The sequence below is a fragment of the Telmatherina bonti genome (genome assembly GCF_933228915.1).
Source record: "Telmatherina bonti genome assembly, chromosome: 8".
Classification (NCBI taxonomy): domain Eukaryota; kingdom Metazoa; phylum Chordata; class Actinopteri; order Atheriniformes; family Telmatherinidae; genus Telmatherina; species Telmatherina bonti.
The window spans coordinates 29,750,961-29,776,763 of record NC_136626.1 but is presented as its reverse complement, the minus strand read 5'-3'; the positions used below and the strand labels follow the sequence as shown (position 1 = coordinate 29,776,763).

Below are 25,803 nucleotides of genomic sequence, written 5' to 3'. Positions count from 1 at the left end.
ACGCTCATCCCAAGCCAAGATGCGGACAAGGCTCCTCTCTCCTGTCACTTCCCTCCCTCTTCGCCCCCTGCCCAGTCAGAAGATGGGCTCATACGCTGAGATTTTCTCTGAAAACAGAATTTTCTGACTTGTTAGGGACGATGTCGTCAAGGCGATACACCCAGCTGGTTCAGCCCAGTTTCTGTGTTGCATTACAGTCTTTTGTTTCGCTCTGATTTCTGCTCACAAATCCCTTAAAAAAAACCATGAAGTTCGTCATGCTGCGTGTGATTCTGCGTGTGCCAACGTCTGCCTAGGCGCCACCGCGAAGGTCTCACTTAATTTTATGAAGCTGACTCTTTCCATGTCAGTGATCTGGGTGCTGTATAAAGGTAAAGGTTTCTGGAGTGTGTGTGAGTTCAGCAGGAGCCCGCTGTGCTGACAGAACCAGAGCCACCAAATAAAAATAAATAAAAAACCCCCAAAATAATTAACAGCCTCATGCCAGTTTCACAAGCCTAATCCTCTTTTATACCCCCCCCCCCCCCCCCCCCCCCCCCCGCCTTGCTTCCCTCTTGACCCAAATTCAATTTTCCTTGGCTCCATCTTCGCTCGGTGTAATGATGAGGGTTACGAAAATCATCTGGCAACCGCCCTGATGTCACACAAGCAGTGATGAAGGTTGCAGAACATGCACTCACACTAACACGCAGACGCTACAGAAACACACACACTTCTGAAAAAGGGGCCTGGCTCCAAGAAATGTGTTATTCATTAAAGGGAATCAACCTCTCTTCACTTCACTGCCTGCAACGTTTCGTCTTTTCATGTAAACTAGATGGGAAAAGCGTAAAAAAAAGGTGATTTGAGGAGGAAATCTGTATCAGAAATTTGCGTCGCCCAAAGGATTCCTCTAAAAAAAAAAGGTGGCTTTTAAAACTTTATAGGAAGACTGGGAAGTAGAGCCTGGCTTGTATGAACTGTTATAACTTGAACTGATTTCTTAGTTTGTTTATTTTTTAATTGGATTATAACCACTTGGTTTGAATTGGTTATGTCTGTAAAGTGACATTTGTTGTAAATTGGTGCAATTTAAATAAAGCTCCAAACTTTACTTTCCCCTTTTTCTGCATGGATGATGGCGTGTTCTGTATGTCACTCACTATGCAGTATGCCACCAGGGCTCCCTGCACAAAGCCCGCCAGGACATCGGTCGGGTGGTGCTTGTGGTCGGAGACGCGTGACAAGCCGGTGTAGAAAGCCATCATCAACAAGGTAAACTGGAGCAACGGGCGCAGGAGGCGAGCGCCGCGCCACGTGAACCTGGACTGGATGTACAACTGGAAAAAAGATGGAAAGAGGAGGAGGACAAAGTTAAAACACACACACATGCACAGAAAGCATGGAGGTAAATAATAAAAACCTATGATTAATGCTAACCGAAGTTAGCATTAATGTTCCCTGTCAGTAACAACCTAAACACACACATTTACACACCTGGCTGGAGACATTCATATAGGTTACAATATGTTGCACTGCCCTTTTAACCTTACACCTGCAGCATGTGTCGGTGTGTGTGTGTGTTACTGATGTCTGAGAGGTCTAGACTGAATCAAAGTGGGCAAGCTTGCCGAACCGACAGGGAAACGCAGACACTCTTCCACAATCTGACTGCCTGAGACCCGGACATGACTGATTCATGGTTAAACATCCCAGCTGTAAAAACAACATGACCACAGAAAAGCAAGGAAGACACACACACTTACACACACAGACTCACACACCTATATCCCGCACATACTCTTTTAAACTTGATCCAAAATGTTGTTGGGATGAACTCGCTACCCTCTATTAGAGCAAACACCAGACTAAACTCATGTGCAAACCCTCCTTTTGCTTTTGCGTCGGCCATTTTCTGGGTCATGACAAAGACTGAGGGGGAACCAAATCAGGAACAAATAACTCCCAAGGCCACTTTTCAGTCACTCAGGAGTGCAAACACACCAAAAGCGGTTTGCTTTTTCGTCAACCACTCAACATACAGAGCGGTGAGGTCACACCAGGCTCCTCAGACATCCTGTGTTTCTGTACCGCTCATACCCATAACTTCCTCTCTGTCACACCGAGAGACAGAGGGGCAGCCTCAGCCGAAAGTCACCCAGCCCATACCACCATGCTTGTGTCATATAATCAAACAGGGTAACAAATTACGGGCAGTTCTAGGTGTGGACGTAAATCTCCCTCATACTTCCTCAAAGACACAGTCATTGTTCTTCTCCTGATGGGGGTAGAGGAAGCAATCCCTCCCATCCCTTCTAGTCTTGCTCCCCTCCTCTTTGGCAGGGATGTTTAGGCTTCAGCTTCCTTTAGCATGCTTCTCAGGTAGCCGGCAAGGACTGCTGATAAGAACTGAAGTCAGACGGCTTGCAGTCATGCACTGCTTCTAAACTTCTCTGTTTTAAGGCAGCATTGATACAGCATGAGGCTGACTTGAATGTAGTCAAAACAAGAAGTTACAGTGACCTGCCAAGCAACATGACCCTGTCTAACAGGAGGGCAGTGCGTTCACCCAGATAACCCTCTCCAAGTCATCAGGAGTCGCACACACTGACTCCAGATAAGTGTTTGAAATCTCAAGTCACCCTTTTAAAATCTTCAACACAATCAGCCGTCTGCCTTCCCAACTCCAGCCGTCCTCCCAGAATTTGTCTCAAACAATCTGAGGATCTGAGGAACACGACACTTAAAGCACAACAAAAGCCCAACAGATTCCCATGGCAGCAGACGAGAGCGGCACGGAGTCTGGTGGTTTCTAAAGGAATCCAGTTTATTCCACTGAGACCTTCACGCTCTGTTTGCCTTGCTTTGACTCAGACTGAGTGTTATATGGGAAAAAACAAACACAACAAAGTGAGAAAACATCAGAATGTGGGTTCTATCTTTGTGTCCCACTGTTTTCGCTTCTCCTAGTTCACATTGTGCTGTGAAACAACAGTGCAGTCGTTGAGACTGATTCCTTCAGCAATACATTCTGTTTTCCACTTAGCTAAGAATAAACCCTTTGCTAGTGAACTGAACGTGCATATACTAATATTGAATGTGTATGTTTGCTTTGTTGTTGTGGTGTCACTTTGCACCATGCTGTGTGGTCTGCGCCAGTTATCTGTGTGCCATCTCGGAAAGCTGCAGCACTGTTGGGGCTCAGCGCTAACCACATCAGTCACAGATGCAACTTGACAGGAAATGAAGTTCTGCACATTAAAAGCTTGCCAATTAATGGGGCTTGTGGGGGGGTGGAGATGAAAGATTAGCACTACCTGATAGCAATTTTAATGAACAATTTCTTGTTTGTCAATCAGTTTCATTTCTTTTAGTCATAACTAAAAAAACCAGTATGCTGAGCTTATACAAACTGGTAACAAGGAAAAACAGCCAGACTTAGTCTGTTTCTGTTTGGTCTACTTCCTCTAAGGGGCAACAACTTCCTGTTGGTTACCTGGCAACTGCATCGAGCAAGTGGCTAGCAAGTAAACTAAAGCAAATATAAAGTGGACCGTTGAGAAAAAGAAGGATTTTGTGTCTCGAAATCTCTGAGTTCTCAGACAAGACAAGGAAACAGAGGAATGCCTCCTCAGCTGCTTGCATTGGTTTGTTCCTGGCTACATTATGTTTATCCAGCTGGTGATTTTGCTTTCAGGGCATATCCACCTTCACACCCTTCTGATCTTAGCTGCTCTTGGACAGAACAAGAAGACTCTATTTTCAAGGAGAGTGGGAGTGAAACCATGATTTCACATGACAGGTTTTCCACTGGGAATTCCTTCATTGTGGCCTTTGTTTCAGGCTGGATTTGTATTCAAAAACACCACCCTCAAGCTGTTCTCCTCCAGTCCTCAGCTGGTCTCCATCCTGGTGTTTGGACCGGCCTCCTCTGGCCACAGTCCTTACTTTACCACAGCTGGAGAGCTGCTCTCCGGCTAGTGTGTCATGCTGTGGTCTGGATTCAGCACATCGCCGTTCTCTGCTTTTTATGCAGGTTTTCTCCTCGCTCTGACCAGAGTGTGCCTCTAAGTTCACCAAGAGGCTGGGGAACACCCGCACCAAAACTTTAACTGTCAATCCACTGTGAGAACTACAGCCACCTTATAACCAAGCCAGCCAGACCCAAAACATGGACTCTCTCCTCCCATTTTTCTTCTTTGTAAGCTGCAAAGTCAAGTTGAAACAGTAAACAGAGGAAGAAGGGGAAGAGATGACTGGGAAGCTATAATCTAGCAATTGTCTGTGTGTGTAATTAGACTGTTTGAGGCATGACATGCCTCTGGGGGTGCTAAGCTCCACCAGACACCCACAACAGGTGGAGTGAGAGGGAGAGAACAGGAAGCGCACATGCAGCTGCTCTGAAGAAAGCAGGTGGAGTGCATCCATCCATATCTCCCAGGCTTTAAAAGGAGCGTAAGACCGAGCGAGGAGATGAAGGAGAAGAGGTGTAGCAGCGGCTCAAAACAATCTTTTTCCTTTTTCCCGAAACAGCAAATCCCCTAATCAGAGCCCAGCCTTCCCATAACTCCCTCCACCACCAGTGAGCTGTTGTTTCAGTGATCTTCACTATGTGTGTGGCATATGACTAAATATTGGAGAGAATAATGATTACTTACAGCCAGGTAGAGCATGGTATACAGGGAAAAAGAGGCATGTCCCGAGAAGAAGGATTTCCTGTGAACAGAAATATTCTCTATTGTCCATTGTTCCCAATATAAATGTTAAAGACAGTCTCCAACACTCAAAGGATAATGTATAATAAGCATGTACTGATGTTTCCACAAACCTGGCCTCTTGCACGTCGCTGTCTTCACCAGTGCAAGTATAGTTAGTGATATATCCCAGTGAACAGTTGATGGTGGAGAAATCTGGCCGACACACATCTAAGAAGTGGGGTCTCATCCTGCCCACCGACACCTTGGCGATGTCTGTGAATGACTGGCTGACGGCACAGCCGAACAAAAACACACCTATCTGGAAAAGGACACATAATAATAATTAGACCTAGCATCACTTTGCAGTAATTATTGCACGTCATTTTTGCACATCAGCAAACCTATATGTGACATAGAATTACCATGTAATATTTTACTCATTTAATAACCGATGACTGGCTGCCTTAACATGATGAGAACACATAAGGAAAAAAAAGCTCATGAGGTTTTGTTATCCTTTGGCAAGATCCCCAGCCCATAAACTTCTGTGACCCTTTTGAGCTGTTAAATCCTTGAACCCCCAGTAATAATGGTTTGATTTATACCTTAAAAATGTTTAGAGCATAAATCTCTTTTCTGATGTAAGACATTATGATTTTGTAGCTAAAGGGGCTGCTTTGCTAACGTCCTATGTTAACTGTTAACACAATCAGGGGCTGAATTTCTACTGTATCAAAGTGACTAATTTTCACACAAGTTTTGTCTTAACAATGCACTTTTGACATAAACTATTTACCATGTAAAAATAAACCTAAATGTTATGGCTAAAGAGTTAGCATAACAGAGTTTGTCGATGTGCTAGTCCTGAAATGCTATAACTGTTACAGTAAGCTAGTTAGCCAAACATGCTAGATTTTACAAAGTTTGGAGTGTGAAAGTAAAACAAGCTAAGTTGATTTTTACCATGTAAAAATAAACCTACATGTTATAGTTGAAGAGTTAGCATAACATAGTTTGTCGATGTGCTAGCCCTGAAATGCTATAACTGTTACAGTAAGCCAGTTAGCTATACATGCCAGACTTTACAAAGTTTGGAGTGCGAAGGTAAATCAAGCTAGGTATTTTCTTAAAAATAAACAAACAAGCAAAAAACAAATATAGATATACTCTTGCTTAAGCTACACCTTTAAATGATGACCCACTGGAACTGTGTGGTAGTGTTTTTTTTCTTTCCCATTTTTTCTTTGCAATATTTAAACCTCGTCTGAAATGTCAATAATAAAAACCTCAAATATCTAGTTTTTTTCACTTCATCACAGCTGCCCTTTGCTGAGATATGTTCACATGTTGCACTATGATTTGATAAATGTTCATAGCTATAGCTGCATCAGGGACATACATTCATTCACTCTAAAAGTTCTTTTTTAAAGCAACCTACAAACTTCTTTGCATGTTTTCTCTGTGCTATCTTTATTTGTTCTTTACCAGTAACAAACATGCTGACATGTATTCATGAATTTATATCACAAATATTACAAGTGTTTTGTTTTTACTATGACTCTAAAACGCAAACTGACCTTATGGTTGCTCAGATACACTTATTTCAATAAAGTCATGCAGTTTTTAAGGAGGGGCCTCAAAATATGCATATGGACTCAAAGGTTTAAAACACACATATAGGTTTTTATGGAGATAATTCTGCTTTTGAAAGTAACCGTGAACAAATTGATAAATATGTTTACAGCTTTCTTTTTATTGATTGGTCTAAGTCTGTCATTTTAACTTGCGTCAGCATTCCCGCAGTTTTTCCCCACTCACCAGAGGAAAGGTGCAGTTTGCCCTCCTTTTAGTAAGAAACCACAATGTCAAAGTTATGACAAGCCAAATATCACTTAAGGGAAAGGTTTACTGAACTGTCAACTATATATGTTTAGAGTAACCATGTTTGACAATTACTCTTAAACAGAGCTCACCTGTTTGTAGAGAGCTGCAACATAAGGATTCCCAACAAATGACTTGGTTCCCTCACGTAGTTGGTGAATCCTGTAGCATTCTCCAATCGCAATCTAAAAGAAACGTTTTTTTTCAGATACACAGAAAACACATATTAGATCTATAAAGACTTGCTTATATTGCTGAATCTCAGAGTGGTAAAGTAGTACTATAAACAAAAAAACATGCAGGAAAGTATTATCATCAGAATGTTTCATGCATGAAATGAAATTAAAATCCAGGATGAATTATAAGATGGAACAGAAAGGATGGGTGAAATACAGATGGGAGAATGAATGACAGAAACACACAGACAAACATACAGAATGAGCATGGCCTGCCTTTCCCTCAGGCAGTCTGGATGAGTCAGTGATATGATGCAGTCTTTATGAATGATAATGACGGCATTGGAGGCAACGGAACAAGAAAAACACTAAAGTTCAAGCTAATCGTCTCGACTGAGTAGGCATCAGTCAGACTGACCTGGCTTTGATAGAAGAATGATTTACTCTACATCATCTGCTATACTGCTTAAGTCCACTAGACTAACCTTGACTCCTGTGGTATTCTAGCCAGGTGGTTTTAACTACTGTTAGGCCCCATGGAAAGACCTCAACTACTCTAAAGGGGCTCACGCCAAGCCAGTGCTCGAGGCACCAGGATGTCAATCAATCCTCCACCAGCCGGGAAAGGTAACTGACAGCCCGGCTGCTCTCTCTTCCAGACAATCCTTCACTCTTTGGCGTACTTTCTCACCACCTAGTCTCTCAGGAAAATATTTACCTGCCCATCTGTAAGCCAGCAGACGCTCAATACTGTGAAGAACATCACGTGCACACAGAAATGTGAGCACATGTACGGCTATTGGCTTTCGCCTATATCCAATCATCCTGCCACATTCCGTGTTGTGACCCTTGACCCCCATGACAATCTAAACAGGTTTTGATGAATTCCTGATCATGACATTTGTTATATGTTATGTGATATGTAAACATGATATATTTGGATACAAAGATTATTAATAATCAGCTGACGCTGCTTTTAATCTCTCCACCCTATTTTTATTCTCTTCTGACCTGAAGCTGCAATTTCCATCTGCAGCGTTGATTTTTTTTTACAAGATGTTGGCCTGCTTGTCTCAGTTCTTGTTTTTTTTCTAGCATCTTGTTTCTTGTTTTCTAAAGATGTGAAACCTTAAAAATGTCCATCAGAAAAATCTATGAGATTTCAGAAACCAAACTAAGATCAAGCATTGTACCAGTTTATCAGATCAGGGATCCCTGTGCTCATTTATTGTGTGTGTATTGTTAAATTTACTCAAACACACCTATCTCACTTATTGGGTGGTCAGCTGTGAAGGCTCACAGCCAGAAGAAACAAACATTGTGGTATATTGTCTGTTTGTGCGCCCTATTGTGATTGAATTGTTCCGATCGGAGCAGGAGATTAGAGCCACAGGAGGCTACTTCAGGTCGCAAAAGTTTATTTGCCTTGTTGGCGTTTGCATTCAAAGATCTCTTCCACCTTTTCTGCCTTGATTTACTCCTGCATGTCAGGGTGCCTGAGAGCAGACAGGTCACCAACGCTCGGACCACAGGGGTAAATAGCTATTTGAAAGGTTTATTTGGGCAGTCGCTGTGTATGCTTTAAATTCTGTTTCTCACAGCAAAAAAAACAAGGCTTGTCAGACGTGGATACGTCTTGCACGCCAGACTATTGGGGTTTCCCTTGCATTTGACATAAACAAGAGTTCCAACTGGAATCTGCTACCAGTGCATGCATACATGTGCATGAATGTGTATTTATGTGTGTGCTTGTCTGAGACAGGGAGCAAGCATGTCAAAGGAATGGTGTTGGTATGGCAGTAGACGCCACTAATGGAACACAGCTGTGTAAGACACGCCAACTTTGCCCACACGTGAACATGTGAGGGAACTAACACAAGCTCAGTCTCCTGGTTCTAATAAGCAGAAGAGCTGAGCTGGTGCAGTGAATATATGTGTGTGTATGTGTGCCCACCAAGCTGATGGCAAAGGGACGATGCTGAGGCGACAGTTTAGTCTGAGAACTTATGAGGGGGTTGTGCCACAGAGAGTCTGGGGGCTGTAAAGATCACCTAGCCTGACCACATAGAATTAATTGACATGCACCCACCACATGCCATTATAACATGTTTCCACTACGCCTGGTCTCCCTCTTTAATCTGCTATTACTTTTTTTTTTTTTTTTTGCTTTAAAGCAAGAGTCCAGTAATGGGAATAAAGACTTCATGCTGTTTCAAACTAGTAAGACACCCCAGGCTATCAGTGGGGCACCGGCGTCATGGGAGAGAGCAATGGCATTTCAACCAAAGTACATTGTAGGGCACAGAGTCAGAGTGTGGAGATAAAAGCAAGAGGCATAAGAGTGGACCAGGAGCTTGTTAAAAACTCTTTGGTCTTTGGCATGCATGTGTCAGCATGCAAACAGACCGACATACATTTCCTAACTTCGCTCGAAGGGCCTCTCACTACTGACTCACTTAGCAAAGTAATAAATAAACCAGACATTACAAATGACTGTGAATGACTCAAATAAGCAACAGAAGAATAAAGTATGATAGAGAATGGAGTGGGGGGTGGGGGGGGGGGGGCAAATGAAGCACATTTATAGTAGGAAATAGGGCTATTTTCAAAAGACTGCATGTTAAGGGACTGCTAAAACCTTTGGTGAGGTGTCCATGTGGAAGGAAGAAGCAAACAAGAGGAGGTGTGAAGGTCCACTTACAGAGAAGATGCCAATAAGAATGCCGACGCCACAAAGCACAGCATCACTAATGGTTTCGCCCTCTTTTCGCGGGAAGCGGATGGACTCGTCCGAACAGTAAAACCCGCGCCGGTACGGCTTTATGGTGCTAGTCTCAATGATCAGGAAAGGCAGGCTAGCTACAAAAGACACAAAGAGAGAGAAAGACAGGAAGAGGGAGCGAAGAAAGAAAGCACAAAAGCAACCCGGTCAGTGACACAGATATAAACAGGAGAGAAGCACAAGGAGCATGCTGGCACTGGAGGAACCACGGGATGCCAGAAAAGGGATGGGCTTGAGGAGGTTATGTGTGGACATCTTGGAGCAAAGGAGTGATGATTTTCCAAAACTATGACTTAAGAGAAAGATTACTTAAACTTTTCCCTCAGCTCATGTGACACTCAAACTCCTTTATGGCCACATCATGAACCCCACCATGAGCCCTTCCTATTCTGCCCTTTGTTTCCACAGCCGAGTACTCCTTGTGGCGGCGCAAGGGGGGGGGGGACTTACGGACACTGTAGGCAGTGTCAAGCCAACAGTAGTAAGCACTGAAGAGGGTATGGTGCTGCTCTTGTAGGGGTACTTCAGGCTGGTGTCGCTGCAGTAAAAACCCCTCTGGTATGGACGAACAGAGGTATGATGGAGAACCAGGGTCGGCAGCATAGCTACACACACACACACACGCATACACACATATGTGAACAGATGTATGAAACGCACACATGAGCACATGTACATATAAGTATGACCTACAGTGCACCTGATATGGGAAGTTACACAGCATCAAATCCACTTACCTGCAAGCTGTACAGTTTAAACACATATTAACACACAAAAAGCTTCACAGGTGTGTGAGCTCATGCTCAAATTAAACAAGTTATTTACTTAGCAAATACTCTCCTGCTGCTTCTGTTGACAAAGTAACACAAGGTCAGAAGGAGCTTCAGTCCCTCTTGACAGAACAACCAGGGGCCCAATACTTAAGATAAAGAAACAATGGCAGCAATATGATGGAAATGTTATGGAAATTGGATAAGAGTGTGAGAGTTTCAGGTAATACTGAAAGGCCTTTTATGGATAAAGTATCTACTAAGGGAACAGGAGGTCATGTAGAGAAATATTAACTTTCAACAGCTTTCATGAGAATCTAAAGTTTGTCCAACAATGTCAACAGCAAATGGACAGTAAAGTATCCCACTAGACAAATTACTTCAGTAATAGCTTACACATACACACACACACACACTTAAAAAGCTGACACACAACAAGAGAATATAATGATACAAATACATGCCTGCAAAATCTGGGCTGGACTGTTAAGTTTTCCTGTTAAAAATGTGAGAATATAAAGAAAAAGTCAAAGCCCACTCATCTCTGGGGGATTTTTTTTCACATGACAGCATGTTTTGGCTCATAGATGCACCAGCGTTTTTGCTCATAAATGGAAAGATCTCACAACACGATGGCTTCCTGAAGAGCTGCATGCAGACACACCGTCATATATGTTCAGCGTCAGGCTGAACCAAAACCATTCCCACACGAGGTTTCGTGTGGTTGGCTCGCATCACAGGGGCTTTTTTTTCTTGCAGCAGGGTAAAAGTTAGATATCTGCTTATGAATGTTCCTGATGCGGCCGCGGCTGTCGTCTCAGCGGTGATGAGAGTTTAGAGATCGTGTTACCGATCTTTCCAGAAAAATACCAGTGTGAACTTCTCGAGGACCTCGAAACACTTTTCTCATGCATGCTGGTGAGACGTGCAGCCTCAGCAAGGCTCTAATTTCAGAAGAAGAAAGTGTTGTCTTAGGTGTGTATCAGATCAATGAGTGGACATTTAAACAGTGTCCACAGTGGTGTGATAAAGCCATGAAAAAATCTTCAAAAAGCAATACCTGATATTTTAGAGAAACACAATTTGCAGATGATGACGAAGCCTCAGGGTAGCCGTGGCTCAGGAGGTGGAGTGAATTATCCACTAATTGGAAACATTTAGTGGTTCAAGTCCTGAATCCTGCAGTCTGCCTGCCTAAGTGTCCCTTGTTGCAAGATGCTTAACCCCAAAAACTGCAGACATTATGAAGGTGCAAAATATCAATATTTGTCCTCTATCTGAACCCAGAAAACCTCAGTAGAAGAAATTAAATGGATTGAAGAGTCATTATCTTTCAAATAGGAAAGCCACTTCATAGACAAAAAGATAATAAAGTATTTTTTTTAATTATTATTTTGATGTCTAAGTGATGCCTTTTTCTCTCTGTGTGCAGTGGTTAGACAAGGGCAGCGGATCACATGGTCACTGAGCCAGACACCTGCACAAACACCAGGCTTTAACAGACTGCTGGTGGGCCCACACAGGGCCAGGCCGGTCTTCAGTGGTGTCTTTGAAACTTGCTATCCACACAAAAGACAGGGTTAGCTGTGGGTGAGAACAGAACTTCTGGAGCAAGGTGGGGCAGGACGGTCAACACAACTTAAGACGAGTTAATTCCAGTGCAGATATGGTTGAGTTTTTATCCTAATGCCTCTGTGTACTTTTATATTTAATACCTTATATTTAATATATTTATATATAATATATTTAATACCTTAAACAAAGTGAAGTGAGAATCCTCGTGAGTGAAGTCTCAACACGAACTGTTGGGTAAACAATCAGCTGGGGAAGAAAAAAAAGTTACAGAAGTTTGGACCGTGCTTTTGCTCAAGTCCTTATTAATTTTCTCTTTGCCTTCCTTTCTCATCTTTCTCCATCCCTCCGCCATGGTCTACTTGTGGAGAAGGAATTCAAATGCTAATGAAGGAGACGTGGGGAAATAAAAGGTCAGGCGTACACGGACAAAAACACACACAAGCTAACTAAGCGGTGCTTAAAGGCTAAACTGATCGGAGAAAACCATGGGAAATTCTGAAGCCGGGCAGTTCAATGACCAAAAAAAAAAGTTAAGTGAGTTCGAGCGGGCGACCAACTTGTCCCCATCTATTGATAATTCATGAAAGCCTCTCTGTGTGTGCACAGCGCCCAGCCTTGAGATGCCAAGCTGTTTTGTTCCCCCCCCCCTGAGAACAGCCTGGTATGTGGGCATTCTCATCATACCACAGTCAGTCCATGAAGCTCCGAGCAGAAAATAAAACACGCTCAGGCGTTTGCTCTGCAGCACATCTGAGACTCGACTGCAAACAGCAGCGTGAGGAAATATGACCTCCTTTATGCCAACAGAATAAAGAGCAAGTGACCCTCAGAGGGTCTTTGCTGACCCAGAAGGAAGAAGAGAGAGACAGGAGGGAGTGTCGAAGGAGGGAGAGATAAAGTCGGAAAGGGTGGAAAAGAAAGAAGTGGGCCGGACTGTTGGCAAAAGCCCGAGGTACATCACTGAATCAAAAGCCGACTATTTCACCAGTTTTGTCATGAGGTCACTAACATTCAGTTATGGTTCAGATTGATTAGAAAGGGCGAGTCTCGCTTTAGTTTCAGAGGAAATACTTCTCTCAACTTATTTACTTTGATGTTCCGTTTTGCTTTGCCAGAGATTTGGTATGTTTTGCGCTTTAAGAGCCAATGAGCCTTATGAGCTATTAAACCACCGAGCTGCTTTTAAATGCAACATGAACAGGCGCCTGCGTTTAATTGGAGCCTGAAAATCCCCTCAATGGAGTGATTTTAGAAGAAGAAGAAAGGGAGGGCCCAGAAAGTAAGAATGAAAAAAGAAGAAAAACAAAGTGCACACATCCAAAGTGGGTGGCTCGGCAGGTTTGGGAACACTTCTATTTGTCTTATCAGATCCTGCAGTTCATTTCTCTCGTGCAGTTCATGAGGAGAGCCACTGCAGACCACTAAAGACTACTTACCGCAGGTCAGAGAGAGGCTTTCCCTTGCCTGGTTGAATCAGTGTTTATATAGCAGAGGTCATGGTAAGGCCTTTGTGCGTGTACGTGTGTGTGTGTGTGTGTGTGTGTGTGTGTGTGTGTGTGTGTGTGTTAGTGTGGTCGCGGCACTTATTTTCCATCTTTAAATCCAGTCACAGGTTTGCGCTCCGGTGCCTGCTAGAAATCACAGCTCAAAAGTCTGTCCACGTGTGTTTATATGAGCTGTGTGTGCGTGTGTGCTTACAAAAGCATGTGTGCACTCATTTGTTGCTATGACAGATTACCCAGCTGGCATCCCTTTGATTGGCTTTGGAGTTAAATTTGGTACAGTGACTTAGTGGATCTATTGGCTGCACATGCTGAGCTGTGAAAGAAACAGGTTATTCTTACCTGGTTAGAGATTAGGATTTACATTTGGATGTATTTAAACTGGTTTCTTTTCAGACCGGTCGAAAGCTTCTCACCTCGAATGGCTCGTCTATGCAGGCCAGAAATGAAAACATTAACTATTCTTATTGCATCTGAATATCTACGTCTTTTTAAAGGTTAATTCCATTTGACATGGAACGGATTTCCTGCAGAACAACACCTACATGTCTGCTGGGAAGACACTAGGCTTCTCATCCCCCTTGCGTCTCCATTGACATTTTAATAGGCCTTCGTGGCTGTCAGGGGGCAGAAATAGAATGATATCATGATTTCTAGAGAGCCAGCCCGAGTGTCAGAAGCGTAGGAGAGGTGAATGGGAGGCGGGGCGCGGCAGAGGAAGAGGTATTGTGGCCGCCACTAATGGAGGATTTCCTCCTCCCGTCTCTCGAACTCACCATGTGACCCATCCTGAGAAGGAGTGGGAGAATTCAGAGGAAGGTTACAGAGGGCAGGGGCTGAGGGGGGCTTTGGCTTCATAGACATGACCAGTACATCAATCAAGCGTTGCCTTCTTTTTGAGAAAGATTTTTCTCAACACTCCTGCAGAAGCCGTGCTTTAGAGTGTCTGAACATTTACCATTCTTTCATCACAAAACTACAGATTTAAGTAAAGTTGTTTTTTATCAGTTTTGGAATAAATGTTGGTCTTTTTGTACTTGAAAATGCTTAAAGATGGATCCACATAGTTTTTCACTGATATATGTTTTGTAATGTTGGAAACCGAATACCTTAGCTCCCCTTTACGTGACATCTAATCACACAGAAGTGACTTTTCCAACCATAAATCCTGAAACAACCCCGATCTATGCCTATCAGAACCCTTCCCCATCTCTTGAGGAAACTCTTGACATACTTATATCATTCCGATGTGAACGTCTACGCACACCCTGCAACATGACCTGCATCGGCAGGAGGATTCTCCAAACTGGCCTTCATGTGCAAAGAGAACAAAAGGTAGATATAGCAGTGTGGTCATTTGATATGTGTGAGACTGTGTGTGCTGGAGGACACATCCCTATTCACTTTCTTGCAAATTGCATGAATACTTGCAGGCGCATTTGTGTGGGAAAGATTAGCTTTGTGTGTGCCAACAGTTAAAGTGGATGAGTGCGCATTTGATAAGAACAAGAGAAGTGCCAAGTACACTTAGTTGCGGGAAGGTATTGTACAAGAGGAAATGTTACACACAGGTGTTTTAATGTGATCCTGTCTTCATATAAAACTTTATTTTTTAGAAAGGAGACATTTAGCATCTTCACTGTGACCAGTGGGGGTTTAAAAAGAGGCTGCTAAGCAGATGCCTGACACGCTGTCCAACGTGTCAGCCACCCATCAGCAGACAGAGTCTCAACCCTACAGTTTATCTTGAGGTCATTAAAGCCGTGAGGTTGAGAATGCGAGACATTTCGGAATATTCTTGCTGAAGTTGGTGACGGACCCTGGAGGTAGCTGCAGGACCAGGGGTCAAAGGTGAGGGATGCTGCATAGCTCTGGCATTGTGCTGTAGCGTGCAAGAGCAGCAAACGTCCCTGCGACCATGCCCTTCATGCTGCATCTGTGGGAGTGGGAGGCTGCGTGTGTGGCTGTTAAATGGGATTACTGTGGTTCCAACTGGCATCTTCAGCAAAGCCACTCTTAAACAATTCTAAGTCGTTGACCACGAAGGGCTTTAAAAATGTCCCTGCAATCCAAATAAACAAACTCAGCTCCATAAACTTACCCGCCCCTAAAAGTTGTATCCATCAACATAATCACCGTTTAGGAAACCTATACTTCCCTGCACTGATGCAGATGTTCGGTCTGAGATGTTGCCTCGTTGTTTCCATGGCTTGCTGAAGTGTTTCAGACATGAAAAGCTCACAAATACACAAACACACAGACACAAACAGATCCACTGGAGCGGCTGAGGTCAGCAGAGTGGTGTACAGAGTGAATCCAGGCCCTTTTTTTCCTCCCTATGCGTGAATGCCGCAGCAACCGGGGGGCCGCTGGCTGAAACATGTGCTTACTCAGAGAGATTTTATTCACAGCAATAAATGCCTTTTACACACAGGCGTCTGTTGGGACACTCTAGAGGGACTTCACCAGCAGGCAACTGTATGAGCAGCCTCTCCATGCTACTACTGACCCCTACTGCTGTGGATTGTGGATTTATATGATATGATGTTGGACACAGCCAACTCTGATCCACATGAACAGTAGAGGTTGTGCATTAATATTTAAATAAGCTTCAGAAAGATCAATTACAAGTTATGGCTGGGAGATATTACATCAAATCAGCACCGTGATTAATCGAACAGCTTACCTCAATTACGCTCAATTAGCGGTATTATTTTATTTTTAGGCCTCATGGCTAACTGAAACTTTTGTTGCAATATTTTTTTTATAACAAAAGAGCAGATATTGGTGATAAGTTAAATTAAACACACAGTTTAAACATGTATGGTGATTTGATTAATATTTTTCAATATTTTTGAGAGAAATTCAAATATCAAAACATTTAAAGCAAGATTACGTCGACTTTGCCCTGAATGTTGGTTTCCATTGGTTTTCGATTAATCGCCCAGCTCCCATTACAACTTACAGAAATACTGCAGTTTTACAAAGGAGGGTGAACGTGCAGCTGCTCCAACGAAGGGGAACCTGAGCCGTGCCCAGGGGCCACATCAGACTACTGGTCTGGTTGGATGGTGGGGCGTTTCTCTCTTATTGCTGTAATGGCATTACTGCCTCCCAAGACAAAAGCCCGGCCGCTGTGAAGAAGCCAGTGGACCCTTTGAAACCCGACCCCTTCTGTCTGGATAATGCTCCATTAAACTTCCTCTCATCTGCTACTTTAACATCTTGCACACATCCCGAATGGTGCGTGTTGAGGACAATAGGTGTTAAATTGGCACTGCGGCGCGAATGCTTTGCATGATTTTTTGAAGCACTGTCGGCATCCCCTTCGGTCCGAGCTCTTCCCTGTATGTAAACAAGACAGGGCTCAGTGGCTGCAGCTCAGATAAGGCCAGCGCCAATAAAGATGCTGAGCTGATTATTACACAGTGCTGAGAAGATAAGTGCCACGACTCACAACCCAGCCAACAATACAGCTAGAAGCAGAGGCGGCCATTAAGCACTGATTGATAATCAAGTGGCCTAGAGAGCAGATAAGTACTGTCTTATACCCTCTTATCCCTTCCCTCTATTCCATCCTCTTCTGTCTGCCATTGGCCCATCGGCCCTCGGTAACGAAACAAAGAGCACAGAGATGCATCAAAAGAGGCATTGTTCTCCGTGAAACAGTGAAATCTCCCAGACCGAACCCTCCCCCTGCCAATCCCTGGATGCACACAGTATGTGCACACAAATAGGGAGGATTGTAGCGGGTTATGCAGTAAGAGAAAGTGACAGACAGAGGGGCCTGTGTAACAGCAGGGAGGCCCAAGAAAAGGACACAGAGGGATGTAATGAGGCCTGCAGCTTCACATCATCTGCTGCCTCTGCTCTCATTTACATGAAGGGGGCCCGTGGCATCGCTGGTAGCTCTGACCCCACCGTTAGCGAGAAATCAAAAGAAATCCTGGAGCGACAATCAGGTTAGCGATGACATTTACGCCGCGATCCCCTCCAGGTTACAGAATTCCATAAAATACACATTTACATGACCAGCTGAAAACTTAAACACACGTCCTAACACAAGCCAGAATAAGTGCTACCAAAGGGCTGTGGTAGTATCCTGCCCAGTCATCTAAAATGATCTAAATAAGCAGTCTGACGGTGTTTATAGAGGAGGGATATAATGACAGATGAGTGTATGGACGGAGACAGGAGGACAGAGGCTTTACTGCTCCATTGTTGAAAAAGTGTGAACTACAAGTCTTTGTTTCTTCGTACGATCTGGCTGTTTGCTGGGATGGAAGTCGGTGAAAGAAAGGGTTGAAATAGATGAATGTGTCTGGTTTGTGTTCCAGTGTAAGGAGTAACAGGCACATCAGTCAGCCCGATGCCTTCGGCTTGCCCACGGGAACCACATGGGACACACACAAACACACACACACACACACATATATACAAACACACAAATCAAGCCACAGATGCCTCACACATGCTACCCACACACTCCTTCACCCTCCAGGCCCAACAGTCCATTTAATGACAGCTTTGAGTGCTCCCTCTCCGCCGTGAACCTCATGGGACACTCATGCACACGCTCACACCCACACACCTCTAATAGCAGCCCTGCGCAGACCCAAACCCCAGGGGTTTGTCTTTTTAACTCTTGCACCGGCGTGAACCAGCCACATGTCTCGGTGACACAACTTGAATACGTTGCAGACACAAGTCTGGCCATCTTCATCACGAAACGCACACCAATACACAATCTGAGCACAAATGCACAGTTGACATGCCATTCATTCTTGGAGAGGCTGCAGACACAGTTGCTGTAAACATCTGCTGATCTTTATCTTCTTACATAATACAGTGATTCTCTGCTGCCAGAGGCCGCTTGTCACCTTCTTAAGAGCCCTAGCCTCACCTTGGCCTGCAGCCATAAGACAAGACACATGCTGGAAGTCTCCAAAGGCCAGCTTCCACTGCAGCACAAAGGCACATGTAACAAATACTGTGCAGATGTCGACTATGGCACGGAGATCTGCCGAGATCGATTTTACACGGCCCTTTGTGATTTTCCCACCGAATGTTTGCATGCAAATGTCATACACACAGCAGCACTGCAGGCTTTTGTCCTGTGTGAGTCTATTCTGCACCCGACCTTTGGCCTCATCTTTCAAAGAACTGAAGAGCATCAACATTTGGACTATAAACACTAGGGCTGTGACGATGTGCTTTTGTCCCGATTCGATTCCGATTTTTTGGGTGCCGATTCGATTTAAATTGCGATTCTCACAATTCTTCCATTTTGTTGATTTTTGTAGATTAAAAACAAAAGAAAAATGTATAGACCTTTTTTCTTTGCTCATCTTTTTTCTCGATTTCAATTAGGTGAAAACAACACAGTAGCTAGACCATCATTCTGCTGCTATAATGCCCAAGAAGACAAGTAAAAAGATTTTTAAAAAAACCAATAAAAATTACTATAATTTCATAAAAGATTATTTTGTTTATTTAAAAAAGAATCAATTTTCTAAAAAATAAAATCGATTTTAAAATTGTGAAGCAAAAAATCCCGATTTTCGATTCGATTTTCCCACCCCTAATAAACACACAAAGTACACGTTCCGCTTTAGTGCTTCTCTGTAGTAAAGACTCCTTTGAGAGTCTGTCACACATTTAGTAATTAAATAAGTCGACTTATTTGGGTTTGGCAGGATTTGATGGAAAATAATAAATACATTAGCATAATTTATTGGTTAAATCTTAAACTCTTTGCTTGTGGATCTACCGTATCGTTCTCGGCGGATGCCTCTGCACAGGCTGGTGCAGAACTGCCAATATTTGCCCTCAGATTAGGGCCAGCATATTTGGATGGCAGCCTATGTTTGGGTTTGTGTGTCTGTTTGATTACAATTTTCTTGTGGATCCTTGACAAATACAACTTATCTCTTGTGATCCATTACTGTAAGGGGATTTCTTTGTTCCAGTCCAATCTACCAGCTATTTTTACAATAGATTCTTTTAAACTTTTCCCCTTCTTGTTTCTGGGCTTTTGAGTCTCCTTTAAGAAACCCAAATGAAGAAACACTGGAAGAAGTGGGGAGAGAGACAGGAGGGTGAGGGTGGAAACGGACTGTGAGGCTGAAAAAAGGAGAGACAGGATTTTATTTCACAACCACACCTACCTCCGACCGACACTACCTTTCCGTTTCCCACCCTTTCCTGACACACACACACACACACACACACACACACATGCACACACTCTGTGCCCACTTCTTCACTCTCTTCCTATTGCAACATATGTCCCATCAAGAGTTTTGGGCCAGATGAAGAATTTGAGAAATTCTGAAAAATATTTTTGGAGCGGCTTGGGATTGAAGTGGCCGAGGCTTGGAGAGGTAGAGGTTAAACCCTCTCCAGCTTTAATGAGGGGTATGAAGGGGGGGTGACTGACGGCTGCAGCATCCGATGGGGAAGTTTGAGCTGGGCGCAGGCCGGGGAGGTTAGAGCATAAGAGGCCAGTTCTGAAACAGATTCCCTCATTCTGGATGAGATGCTGATGGAAAGATCCTGCTGATAAGACTTTTAAGACACCGTCAGAGGTGACTGGTCACCATAGCAATGCCAAGGAGACTCATTCTGAACGTGACCAAGACAAAGGAGACGGTGGTGGATTTCAGCAGGAGTAAGTCCCCACCCTCCTCAGTCTGCATTACAGGGAATGATGTACAAATCGTCCCATCTTATAAGTTCCTGATGCTGGTTCCAAGAAGGCCATGAGCAGACTATACTTCCCCAGCAGGACGCTCCATATGTTTTATCAGTCTGTCATGGTGAGCACCATCTTCATGAAGAAAAGCATTGTTGGTTTTAAACTGGAGGAGGTGGTGAGGGACAGGATGTTGTCAAAACTGCTGACCGTCATGGACAATCCCTCCCACCGCCTCCACAACACTGTGGACAAACTGAGGAGCAGCTTCAGCAACAGAGTCCTGCAGCCCCGTTGCTATAAGCAACGGTACAGGAAGTCATTCCTGCCGTCTGCCATCAGACTCGTCCCGATCTGTCAGAGCTGCCCTCACATCACCGCATTAATGCACCATCTCAGATGCTCTACAAACTTATTCAGTTACAGTAACTGTGTTTAGTTTTAATCTTATTCTCATGCTGTGTAAATATACTTGCTGCTATATGTGTGTGTGTGTGTAACATCTATAGATACACAGTATTTATATTTCTGATGCTGCCACTACAATTCAGTTTCCATATGGGGATAAATAAAGTAAATCTTATCTTATCGGATTTGAGAAGGCTGAAAAAAACTTCTGATGTCAAGCTCTAAATGTTTTGCACACAAGCAGACACACGAAGCGCAGCCTTCCTTTGCATTGTGTAAGTTAATCAGATGTTGAGGTGAAGCTAGATTTAGAAGTTTGGTTTCCGGAGAGCTGCCGTGGCTGTCGCTTCACAGTGTTTTCACAATAAACATCTATTCAGAACTGCATGTTGGAGAACCGCTGGACAGTGTGTCGCCAGCAGGAGAATAAAATCCTGCAGGCTTGCAGTTAAGTTTGTGTATTTATAGTGAGTGTATACTGTGTGTATACACGCTTCTTATATATAAGAAATCAGCTGCGCTGCTCTGGAAGAGCGCAACGCGAGCCAAATCAGAGCATGATGCTTGCGCTCAGCTGCCAGAATTGTGCACAGGGACTCTGACCTCAGCAACCGAGGAGAGCCGGAGTGTGTTTTCTCATTGTTTATGGATGGTCAGCCTAAATGAGCCAACGCAAAATGATGGAGGGGCTCTTTGAGGTGCGAATACACTCATTAGCTGTGCCTGAGGGTGTGTGACTTGAGAATGACGTTTAGTAAAATCCTGCTGCTCAGACTTTATGTGTGTGTTTCTGTGTGTGTGTGTGTGTGTGTGTGTGTGTGTGTGTGTGTGTGTGATACCAGCTGGCAAATATGAGCTAATTAAAGGGCTTTTATGCATAAGCTAACTGTAAAGGCTGATACACACGACACAAAAGCCTTTCAACATCAGGCACTCTTCTGAGCCCCCCCTTACACACCCGCATTCCTCATTTCTCTTCCAGACCGCCCTGATAAGCCTCCTTCTCCTTCTCTTTCAACCCCCTCAACCCCTACAACCCACTTACCCCCAAACTGGTAAAGTGGGCCAACCAATAATCGCTGAGCGACCAGACTGTGTTTAGCATGACAAAAGAGAATCTGGGTGCCAATCTGTGTGTGTGTGTGTGTGTGTCTTTACATGTTTACAGGCGTACATGTGTGTGACATAACCAGCGTAGATACACCAGCAGAGGAAGTACTTTTTTTTTTTTTTTTTTTTAACTGGCAGGAAATTTGTTCCACATGTGCTCAAAGCTCATCTACATTTATACAAGTGTGGGTGAAACAGTGTATCTGTGTGAGGTTCTTTAATATGCAAACCGATGTAAAGCTCATGGAAAACTTTGTCTGGTAAATCTGCTTCTGCTTCACAGCATTAAAGGGAACGTGGAGTTAATTTGCACCACTTGTAACAGCCTGGGTCATAAAAAGCCCACTTCCCATGCAGCAATGTCACAAATTCCCACGTTGCGTTTCAAAGCTTCGGTTTCTGCATTCAGAGCAAGTCGGTGAGACTCCCACCTGCTCCTCTAAAGCCCGGTCAGCCACGGGTCCCTCTCCTCAGTCCCCGTCTCTTTCTCTCAGATCGCAGGCGTCCCCCCCCCCGACACAACACATGCTTAAGCAATTATTCCACGCATTCTCCTGGACGGAGAGGCGAGAAGGAGGGTTAGAGAGAGAGAGAGAAAGTCATTTGAATTGGAGTGATCAGGGGCAGCTGGCCAGGGATTTGCTGGCCAGGTTCTGGGAGAGAATGTGTAGAAGTTAAAGCACAACTCCCATAATCCTTTTCTAAAAGAGAGAAAGGAGAGACAGAGGGGGATTGAAAATTGGGGGGAGTTCCATTGGAGCTTGAAACTAATAGGACAGAGGAACAGTGACAGCAGCCAAAAACAAACCAGCTATCAAGGCAACACACACACACACACACACAGCTGAATCTGGACGGGACACGCTCAGAATTATAAGTTTGGACAAACACACAAACAAGTTTAGGCCACCACCATCGCCCGGCTTCGGTGACAGCTCCACAGCTTATAAATCAGCACCTAACAGCACAGAAATGTTCCACTCGGGCCATTCCTCATCTCTGCGTAGGGACAGCTCTAGCTGGAAGGCAACTCCTGGAGGTGAAGGGTCACATGACCAGGGTTATCGGGGCGCAGGAGGAGATGGGGCAGGATGCAGCACTTCAAAACATTTGTGCCCCAGGCTGCAAAAGCATCTACTGATCACGCCTGATGACACTCTGTGGACTTTGAAATGATCAATATATTAGGTGATGACACCATTTTTCAGCTTCCTCATTTATCTATCTATCTATCTATCTATCTATATATATATATATATATATATATATATATATATATATATATATATATATATATGTATATATATATATATATATATATGTATATATATATATATATATATATGCACCTGTCAGTGTTCACAGTTTATGATTTATAATTGATTTATGTTTTTTTTAAATAGTTCTTGACTTTGTAAGTTTAAATGAGAGAAACTGAGATGCTGTGAGTGTTTGTCTCCTCTGTTGATGATAAGAGGATGCTTCATATTAAGTTGTCTAACGGTCACAGACAGCTGGCAAAGCCACTAAAGCGATAAGGCTTTTTTATTACCAAGCATCAGAAAGCGCGGGTTCTGTTTGCTTTATCTGCTGCTACAGCAAGTTTTGCATTCTTGCATGTGATCCATATGAGCCAATGAAAGATAATAAAGTCCGGGCAAATTCTAAACACAGGAGGTAACTTACCAAGCAGGAGACAGAAGATGTCGAGCCCAATGAGCAGCTTCTTCTTGCTGTTGTCAACGCCGTTGTTGTTGTTTAACGTAGAGGTGCCTCCGTTCCTTGTTTCTTGAGCCATCGCCTTCTCATACATGTACTTTTGCATTTGAGAACTCCCCGTTTTTCGGCTCTAAATTCCCACACCACGCCGGAGGTGAAGAAACTGTCAGGATCTTTTTGTGTTTGGAAGAAACGTTCCCGACGCAAAGCTTTGCGCACACGCTCTCTGAGCTGGTGATGTCTGCCAGGAACAGAAACTTCAAAGCAGACCAGTGTGATATAAACAGACTCAAAAAGAAAAAAAAAGTTGTCTGTGCGCCGAAATCAGTGGAAAGCCTGCTCTCCTTTGGATCGGTCTTGGTTCAAACAGTTGGAGTGAATGGCGCATCGAAAGCCGCGCTGGTTATATCAATCCGTCTTCTCCTCCTCGCCCCCCTCCCCCCTCCCTTGCTTCAAGTTCCCCCGGCAGCTTCAAGGCTCAGCCCTCCTCTTTCCTCTCTGTTGGCGAGGGGTAGTCAACTCCATCCCTGCGTGGAAACTTTCTCAAACTGGACATGAGTGGAGGGGAGCGGGCAGCGCGGGGAAGCAGCGCCCCGGTTGCGACAACAGGCGCAAAACAGATGCGTAAAGTGATGCAAAGAAACTTCTTTTTTTTTTTTAAATCGTGTTTAACTTTTCCGTTTTCTAATGCTTAATTGAAACATTTACATAATTTTTTAAACATCAATTTTGACAATAAACCTTCAACATTTTCCTTCAACTTTTCCCCATCTTCATCACATGAAACGTTGCTATTTATGCATTTCAGTAAAACATCGTACTCATTCACTTGTAAAGTTTGTATTTAATTATTTCATTTATTTTTACTCTTGATAAATAAATTCTTAGTTTAAATTTAATCTTTTTGCGAATGCATTTTTCAACCTACTCGGTTAGTATTAACATACATGCCAGTGGGAATTTGTTGTATATAGCTGAACAAAATCAAACAGATTAATAAGTTAAACAAAATGTATAATATTTCGTTCGTTTTTTTTCTGTCTTCTTTGACAGTCTTTCACCGTCAGCTGCAGATCTGGGCTCCTGTTGGGAAGAGAGGCGCCAAACCAGGCAAGAACCAGCAGGCATCGTCTGGCAGGCAAATGTACGCTGCCCTCTAGTGGTACTACAGGAGCAGTACAGCTCAGTCTCTAAAATCCATCATCCGCAACAACTGTGGAATTGACTCTTTAGGAGGATAGCTATTTCGTTGTTTTATTCAAAAAAGTCAAAATAAAAAAAACAAATTTTGTTATAAGAGATCATATGGGAACACCTTCAAGCAAGAGTCACAAGAGATAGCCTATATATACACGAAGTATATGCTGAATTGAAATTTCAAAATACACTGAGCATTAAAGATGAGATCAGAAGGGTTTTTTTTTTGTTGTTTTTTTCTTTTAAAGAGAAATATAAAGTACATCTGATATGTGAGATTTAAAGAGTGACCATATGACAGACTGTTTGCTCAATATGATGTAACTTCCTGGTACCTTAAATATATAAGAAATACAAAGGCTTCCATATTGTATACACAATCTGTACATAGTGCTATTGACCCCCCCCCCCCCCCCCCCCCCTTGTTTTTTAAAAAAATTATTTACTTAAATGGGATAATTTCTTTTAACATGCCAAATTAAACTCTTCAGACTAATTTTCTTACCAAGTCCCACAACATTACAGTGTGAGAAGAAACATGATAAATAACACAAATACACACAACATACATTGATTGTTCAGATAAATCAACATGATCATTTAAGAATAACCAAAAGTAAGTCAGCCATGCAACAAACAATAAACATAAAAATGTTTACATGTACATGACACAGAGAAAATCATTAAAGATGTCAACAAAAGACTAAAAGAAAATGTGTGTGTATATGTTTGACAGTCAAGGAGCCGTTTTACTGATTTGGAAAAAGTTTTTATTGGTGAGATGTTCCTGAGTTGTGTAGGGACAGTGTTCCTGCTGTGTGACGCTCTGACAGAAAAGGACAAACTGCACAAAACTGCTTTTCTTGAATAGAACATGACAGTCTGCTCTGGGCTGAGTTCCCACTTTGTTTTTTTAAACGGGTGAGTTCCTGCAGAGATGACGATTATTTTCTATACTAACATGGTGTTTATTGTTCCAACAACATATAAAACATACGCAGAAGCAGAAGGCAGATGGATTACGTCAGAGCGACCGGTGGTGTCACCTGCTTTTCATTAGTTGTGTCAAGTGCTGAAGAATGACGAACATACAGTAAAAAAAGACATTGGCCCAGTTCAGAAAGAGAAGGAAAGAAGAAGAGTAAAGGACAAAAGATACAGGTGTGTACTCTGTTGTCATGTCATTTCTGTGCACACCTTTATCTTTTGTCTCTCACTTTTGTATCACTGACCTCCACTGCCTTTACTATCATCTGCCAATACTGTGTCATCTTGGTCCAAAAACCCTGGAAAAAGGATGCAAATCTTACAGA

At 43.3% G+C, this 25,803-nt stretch overlaps 1 protein-coding gene across 2 annotated transcripts in view; it reads right to left on the bottom strand.

Moving 5' to 3' along the window:
- The window catches only part of plpp3 (phospholipid phosphatase 3), a 29,139-nt gene extending 5,426 nt beyond the window's left edge, over positions 1–23,713 (bottom strand). The window contains exons 1-6 of one of the 2 annotated variants that reach the window (XM_079245050.1): positions 23,261–23,713; positions 9,966–10,120; positions 6,650–6,742; positions 4,808–4,995; positions 4,638–4,695; positions 1,143–1,319 (exon numbers count right to left, since the gene is read on the bottom strand). In XM_079245050.1, the coding sequence (XP_079101176.1) occupies positions 1,143–1,319; positions 4,638–4,695; positions 4,808–4,995; positions 6,650–6,742; positions 9,966–10,120; positions 23,261–23,399 (810 nt within the window). In that variant the 5' untranslated portion in view covers positions 23,400–23,713. Of the gene's footprint in view, positions 1–1,142; positions 1,320–4,637; positions 4,696–4,807; positions 4,996–6,649; positions 6,743–9,434; positions 9,593–9,965; positions 10,121–23,260 lie in introns of both variants that reach the window. The other variant, XM_079245049.1, reaches the window with a different exon arrangement.
- Between the last annotated feature and the right edge of the window lie 2,090 nt (positions 23,714–25,803).